This window comes from Rhinoderma darwinii, unplaced genomic scaffold (genome assembly GCF_050947455.1).
Source record: "Rhinoderma darwinii isolate aRhiDar2 unplaced genomic scaffold, aRhiDar2.hap1 Scaffold_2447, whole genome shotgun sequence".
Classification (NCBI taxonomy): Eukaryota; Metazoa; Chordata; class Amphibia; order Anura; family Rhinodermatidae; genus Rhinoderma; species Rhinoderma darwinii.
In genome coordinates this window covers 364-8,544 of record NW_027462746.1, presented here as the reverse complement: position 1 = coordinate 8,544, position 8,181 = coordinate 364, and the positions used below count along the sequence as shown (strand labels likewise).

The 8,181-nt window shown below is 42.2% G+C and overlaps 1 protein-coding gene across 1 annotated transcript; it reads left to right on the top strand.

The window, feature by feature from the left end:
• Positions 1-2,138: 2,138 nt before the first annotated feature.
• On the top strand, positions 2,139-7,834 carry LOC142702726 (voltage-gated inwardly rectifying potassium channel KCNH6-like; the record flags this gene model as incomplete). The annotated part of the gene is made up of 2 exons (XM_075848198.1): positions 2,139-2,564; positions 7,432-7,834. Coding segments are annotated over 2 exons (829 nt in total), but the record flags the coding sequence as incomplete, so codon positions are not given.
• Positions 7,835-8,181: the final 347 nt, after the last annotated feature.

Below are 8,181 nucleotides of genomic sequence, written 5' to 3'. Positions count from 1 at the left end.
CTCAGCTCTCCCTGGCAGTCAATCACAGTGAGACCCCCCCCCCCTCTCTCTCTCTGTGCTGAGACATGTTTCATCGGTACAAGATTTGGTATCAGTGATCAGAAGTTGTCTTGTCCACCAGGGTTGTGTCATCAGTGAGGGAGGAAGTAGCTAACTTCTCCTACTAATTGGATTTCAGCTTAAATCAATGGAAATTTAATATAATTGCTTGAAAAAAAAAAAAAAAAGCCTAAGAGACATAAAGACACGTTTTCAGCTCCCCCTATTCTGTATATAACAGGGGTCCTTAGTGCTATCACCGTATATAGGGTCATGGAGATTGTGGAGTCCGCATCCTGCACTGTTGTTTAACTTATCACCAGACAACGCTTTCAAGGTTGGTATCTGTGAGGTTTTGACTCCTCTCTTGTGTGTGTGTGTATATATATATAGACCTAAAAGTCAGGGCCGTACATCTTCCTGTCTTTACAGATCGGTGCGTGAAGCTTCCCGTAACTTCACACAACAGGAGCGGCGTGACATTGTAATTACCATATTTTTGGAACTACAGGCTCAGAGCTGCATTTTGCAACAGATAATTAGTTAGAAAACAAATCTGCCATAGACGTAGAGAAACGTTCTTCACTCTGATGACAGCGCAATGTTTTTTTGGAATGATTATGTGAAATCACCTACGTGCAAACATATTCTTCCATGGGACTTATGAATATTCAGAAAAAAAGAAAAAACATTTCCAACATTTTTGGACAGTTATGGACCGTAATGAGTGACCCGACATGGAGAGACTCGCGTGACACATTTTCAGATTTCCATGCTTTGTAAAGAACTCATCTCTCCGTCTATGGCCAGCTTTACATATAGAGACGTCGGACTCTATAAATATAGGCATACCCTTCTGCTGTTGGTTCATGGTATCATGCTTCCTGTCACCATGTGTGGGTATGTGGACCCACTGGGCGGGATAGCAGCTGGCCATAGTCCAAGTAGGGGTACCTGTGGTAGTTCAGACAGTAGCGATGGTTAGGCTCGGATGGGACCTTGGCAGCAGACACCAGGGGTGGTGTAACACAGCAGACGTGATCGGTGGTACAACACGACTCCAACTCTCTAAGGCACAGGAACAAGGTAGCATGGTATACAGGATACAGGTAGCAGGAACGGGAATACTGGGAACTGGAAAACACTAAGGGACCATTTGCAAGGACTGACACAGGTAAACACAACAACGCTCAGGCAATGAAGGGAGGGGCAGTGCCCTTCTTATAGTCAAGGGTGAGAATGGGCTAATTGCAGATTTAATTGATGTGCGTGCGCTAGCCCTTTAGGGCCAGACACGAGCGTGCGCGTGCACCCTACGGGACACAGCGGAAGTGAGCGCTGGCGTCTCCTGAGGAGGAGATGCGGGCCAGCACTCACAGATCCATGGCTGCAGTCATTGGGAGGTGAGTAATCCCGGCGTACCGTGGCCATGGGTGTTACACTTACGCCATACCTTTATCCATCCCTTGTAGGAAAGACTAGTGATATAACCCTCAGGTGTCTCCTCTGTGACAGATGTCTTTAATTCTGACTTCCAATGGTCCAGGTCTCTACTGGATGAAAAGGTCTTCAACTTCTTTGGGCCGTGATGTTTTTTTTCGAGTTAGCTTTAAAAGGATTGTGCAGGATTAGAAAAACATGGCCGCTTTTTTCCAAAAACTGTGTCACTCCTGTCCATAGGTTGTGTGTGGTATTGCATCACAGCTAAATTCACTCAATGGAGCTGAGCTGCAATACCAGACACAACACATGGACAGATGTGGCGCTGTTTCTGGAGGAAAGCAATGTTTTTCTAATCCTGGACAACCACTTTAAGTCTAATTATCATAGTCTGGATGGGTCTTTCTCCGGGGCTAGGAGAATTTCACATCAAATTCTCACCATTTTGGGTCCGTACGTTGAAACTGGGGTAATGGTAGCGCCCATGATTTTTGTTTTTAGGTAGAATTGCTCTTCAACTATCATTTTATTCATCCTTTTCCAGTTAAACCGTTGATTTAGTAATTGACCACAACAGACGGAGTGATAGATAGATGATCTAGGAGATCTTTCCACCCATAACTTGTATACCTAACATACGATGTCTTCTATCCAAACAGGTCCTATCGCTGGGAGCCGATGTTCTTCCAGAGTACAAACTACAAGCTCCACGTATCCACAAATGGACAATTCTCCACTATAGTCCTTTCAAGGCAGTCTGGGACTGGCTAATCCTCCTGCTCGTCATCTATACCGCCATCTTCACACCGTACTCTGCCGCCTTCCTTCTGAGCGACCAAGAGGAGCAGATTAGAGAAAACTGTGGCTACTCCTGCAACCCGCTCAGCGTGGTGGACCTGATGGTTGATATCATGTTCATTATCGACATCCTCATCAACTTCCGCACCACCTACGTCAACACCAACGAAGAAGTGGTCAGCCATCCGGGCAAGATCGCCATCCACTACTTCAAGGGCTGGTTCCTCATTGACATGGTGGCTGCCATTCCTTTTGATCTTCTGATTTTTGGATCCGGCTCTGACGAGGTAAGGTCCACCTGCCCGCTATTTCATATGTTATCACTGGCTGCCGCCACGCTCCACCCTTTCTTCCGGGCCATGAGATAGACACATCAATGCTTACATTTTATGTATTTTGCCATATAATACATACCACACATCCGAGAAGGTGAGAGGTCCTTCCTCAGATATTCATGTACAGCCAGATGTGAGGGTTGCGCTCAGATATCAGGTATAGGGGGACGTGAGGAGGTCTCTACCCAATTATAACAGGTGACTTGATTGGAAATTGCTCTATGCCAGGAGTTTTGAGTCATTCACTGGAGATACTCCTGTATGCCAAACGTAGGGGACAATGATGGCTTTGCATGTGTATGTGTGCGTTCATCTAGTTGTGTACCTGGTTGTATGTTTTGTATGATATCCCGCTGTGTTCACACGCTAAGGAATGATCAAGCACTTTCTTCAGTTTTCAGATGCTCATGATCGGGGGCTGGGTTTTTACTTTCTCCTCTGACTTTCCACCGCTCTGCTCCTGCTTCATTTCTGTATGGTCTAGCTTGTCAGCTATGCAAGTGTTGGACCTGTGTCTGCGAAAGATAAATTCACTGGCTCTGCTCGATATGTCAAGTTGTCTCAGGATAGTCACTCACAAGAAGGTCATGGGGTAAACTTTATCATTGGAAGCAATGGTTCCCCTATGTACTTCACCGTCCAATTCTAAGAAAAATTCAATGGAGATTTCCTTTAGCTATAACTTAAATACTTGTCGTTAATGTAGATCAAGGGGTTTCCTCCAGCCAAAAGCCATATGTAGGCAAAGAGAATGAACCTGGTGATTAAAATAGATCTGAGGTTTTACTTCCATCCAAACCTGAGGGTGGCCATCAATAATATTGGTTTGAGGACTTCCTTTTCTCCATAGTTGAGGGTTGTCACCATTAATATTGGTAGGAGACCTTCCTCCATTCCAAGCCTGAGGGTTGTCACCATTAATATTGGTTGGAGAACTTCCTCCACTCCAAGGATGAGGGTTGTCACCATTAATATTGGTTGGGTGACTTTCCCCACTACAAACCTGGGGGTTGTACCTATTAATATTGGTTGGAGAACTTCTTTCTCTTCAAACCTGAGGGTTGTCACCATTAATATTGGTTGGAGGACTTCCTTCACTCCAAAACTGAGGGTTTTCATTATTAATAAAGATTTGAGGACTTCCTTCAGGTTTTCATCATTAATAAGGATTTGAGGACTTCCTTCAATCCAAACCTGGGGGTTGTCACCATTACTATTGGTTGGAAAACTTCCTCCACTCCAAGCCTGAGGGTTATCACCATTATTATTGGTTGGAGATCTTTCTTCAATCCAAAACTGAGGGTTTTCACCGTTAATAAAGATTTGAGGACTTCCTTCAATCCAAACCTGAGGGTTGTCACCATTAATATTGGTTGGAGAACTTTCTTCACTCCAAAACTGAGGGTTTTCACCATTAATAAATATTTGAGGACTTCCTTCAATCCAAACCTGAGGGTTGTCACCATTACTATTGGTTGGAAAACTTCCTCCACTCCAAGCCTGAGGGTTATCACCATTATTATTGGTTGGAGATCTTTCTTCACTCCAAAACTGAGGGTTTTCACCGTTAATAAAGATTTGAGGACTTCCTTCAATCCAAACCTGAGGGTTGTCACCATTAATATTGGTTGGAGGACTTCCTTCACTCCAATACTAAGAGGCATCCCATTCCTTAAATCTAAAACATTAACATAGACTGGAGGTCTTTTTCAGTCCTAAACTGATGGGCCTAACCATAACCATAGATTGAATGTCTTTTTTTCACGCTAAAGCTAAGAGGCATCTCAAGTCTCCCCTCAATCTGAGTTTTGGCAATCTAATCTAAGGGACATCACCATTAATATAGATTTGAGGTTCTCCTTCAGTCCACAATGGAGTGGCATCACCTTTAAAGAGGTTCTCCTCCTTGGACAATTTTTTTTTTGTTAAAACGGTTTCCTGATCATAAGATGATTTAGGCCCCAGCGATCAACTGTAAACTGTGGAAGAACCTGGTGCTCAATTCACCTACAGCACCACCACAGGAGAAATGAGGCATTACACAGTTCCCATTTAAATCTTTGTGCACTTGGTGTAATCTATGAACGTGTAGGGTCCTCCAGAGACAGATACTCTTTCAAGCCGCTATTCACCATGGCCAATAGATAAGGAAGATAAACAGGGGGACCCCTCTATTAACTGGGTTTTGTATACCAGACAACCCCTTTAATATTGGTTCGAGGACTTCTTTTAAAGTGAGGGACCTAGCCATAAATATAGATTGAAGTTCCTCCTATGCTCCAAAACTAAGATCTAATATCGAAGGTCTTCCTTCAATCTCAGGGGCATTGTCAATAATATAGTCTTGAGGACTTCCTTTAATTCATAACTGAGGGGAATCACCATTAAGGTGGGTGGAGTTCCTTCAATAAATGGTTAATTTTTTTTAACTATTAAGATGCTTGTCATTCAAGGGGTATACATTGGATGAGAACGTATCAAATTGCTATCGTTATCCTGATGTAGACTTGAACACCTCACCCAGCTCAGGATTCCCTTTGGTCGCTCAGTAAGACCTAACTGCATCCTAAAATTTCAATAAGACCCCAAGTTATTAGAAATGGCAGAAGTTTTCAGTGGAAGAGGAGCTCAGGTGGGTCTGTTTCCCAGGATGAAAATAGCAAGAAACTGAATGGAAAAAACTTTTTTCTTTCATGTTGATGAAGAGGATGGAAGAAAGTCCAAAGAACCGAAAAGAGGTAAAGTAACTCTGCAGGATGGTGCAACACTAGCAGGCGTTCTATAGAGCGTAGTGTACAGATGTATGTGGGGTGAGTGTGTATGTTACGGTGATTACACGGGACAGGGTTAAGCAAGAACCAAAAAAAGTCATATAGCAATGGAACAGCTCCCCCGGTGGTCACCACTGAGAATAATACATGCTGAATCAGTATGAAAGGTGAAATGATGACTGAATGGGAAATTTTACATGCACGGTATAGATAGTAACCTACTGAAAAGTATAGCAGGAATGCTATAAGGTCATACGGTATTGATAGGATATTATAGGTAACTGTACATTATAATACACCTTGTAAAGATACACCTTGTAAATTTGTTAGAAATATTTGGCTGCTTCATTCAAATATTCTGCTCTTACTTAGAGTGGAGGTTGTCATGATTTGAATTCATCTGTTTCCCCATTGGTACAGCGCTTCCTGCCCTTATCATAATTCAGAATTTTCACCGCGGTATCTTTGTGTTACGGAGGTGACGTTGTTGTATTAGTAACTTACTAATAGACTATTAAAATAATTATAATAATAAAAAAAAAAAAATCTCCCGTTTTGTGTATCCAGCTCTTAGGCAGACCTATGTGTCTCCATGGTTACAGACTACAAACAGCCTAACCCGGCAGTTATGTGTTACTCTACTCCCTCCTGTTCTTGATAAATTACAGACAGTAAAAGAGGGGAACACGTAAAACAGAGTTTGTTTGTAGTCTGTAACCGTCTAGACATATAGGTCTGCATAGGAGCTGTATACACAAAACAGAAAAATATTTTTATTTTAGATTACTTAAATGTTTTATTTCAAATACATTGAGGCAACAAAATAAATGGTTGCAAAAGTATACACACCCTTAGTACACTGATAGAGAGTAGTTAGGCTAATGACTGTACTGCTAATATACTTGGAAGGGTGACTGGGTTTATCGGTATATAAGGTTTGCACATACAATGACAGGTATAAGTCTCATGTCACGACGGAGTAATCTGGGGGACTCAGGTAAGGTTTCGGCAGACACCTCGCTATGGATCTTGTTTTGCCTTCTTCTGGATGAACATGAAAGATCTAGAAGTCATTTCCGGTTTTGTCTGGACCTTTTGTGGTTTCCTCCAGGGTTTGTCATATTGATAGTGACCAAATGGTATATTAATGGGATCACTGTGTCCATAGAGTTATTAGTCATATGCATTAGTCCTATACTGATGCAGGAGAGTATGGATCAATCACGTGACCACTATGAGTATGACGTGCCACGGGGCAAAAAGTCTCAGGATTTCATATACACTCGAGATGTCCAGATGAGACGTAACCGTTTTGGACCCCGAAAAGAGCGCAGAGTTGGAGCAGAAAATTATCTAGTATTATCGGAGAGCTTCATTTACATGAATCCAGCCAAATCCCTCTCCATACAGTAAAGCAGTAGTACATGTGACTATATAGAACACTGTTATATATCTTATTAGACAACAGTAGCATCTTCACATTTCTGCAGCCTGTAGTTCCCCTCTCCCCACCTGCAGGATCTCTGTTAATGTTCAGAAACCTCCTCAGTCTCTAAAAAAAATCCATCAAGTGTAAAACAGTAAATAGAAGACAGAGAGGAGGGGATGCAGCTGCAGTATCTCTCCTTCGGTGTGTGTGAGACTGCATGCTGTGAGAGGGGAGAGGGAGCTGCTTGGAGAGGGACATCTGATTGGTTCAGAACACACAGTACAGCTCTGATCTACAGCTAATAACCTTGATGCTCTCTGTATCAAGTAGACATGATCTCGATTACCTCCGAATAAACTGAAACCACTTGAGGACATTGAATGATGAGAGTTGTCATCCAGTAGAGTAGTCAGAATTATATCAGAGTTTTGATTAGGTTATTATTTCTCTCTGGGAAGTGTAGGGTAGAAGATGTGCTTGTAACGTTCTTATTTTGTCACTGTCCTTCTCCCTTCATCCATCTTCTTCCTCAGAAATATTCCTTTATCCGTGTCTTTTTCTCTGCAGGATTTTTGTTTCATGGTTTTTTATCTTAATTATTAATTTTTTTTGCTCACAGACTACTACCCTGATTGGTCTGCTAAAGACGGCCCGCTTATTACGGCTGGTACGAGTGGCCCGAAAGTTGGACCGTTACTCCGAATACGGGGCGGCCGTGCTATTTCTGTTGATGTGCACCTTCGCCCTAATCGCTCATTGGCTTGCCTGCATCTGGTACGCGATTGGACACATGGAGCACTACGACCGGGAGTATCGGACAATTGGCTGGCTGTACTCTCTGGGAACCCAGATCATGAAACCATACAACAACAGCAACACCAAATCTGGCCCGACCATAAATGATAAATACGTCACCGCCCTGTACTTCACCTTCAGCAGTCTGACCAGTGTCGGCTTTGGAAATGTGTCACCGAACACCAACTCTGAAAAGATTTTCTCCATCTGCGTCATGCTGATTGGGTGTAAGTACAACTCTTGCTGTATCCTACTCACTGCAGGTTATATAAGTATAAAGATGCTTTGTAATAATACTGCCAGTATGTACAAAAATATAACTACTATAATACTGCCAGTATGTACAAAAATATAACTACTATAATACTGCCCCTATATACAAGAATATAACTACTATAATACTGCCCAATATATACAAGAATATAACTACTATAATACTGCCCCCTATATACAAGAATATATCTACTATAATACTGCTCCTATATACAAGAATATAACTACTATAATACTGCTCCTATATACAAGAATATAACTACTATAATAATGCCCCTATATACAAGAATATAACTATTAT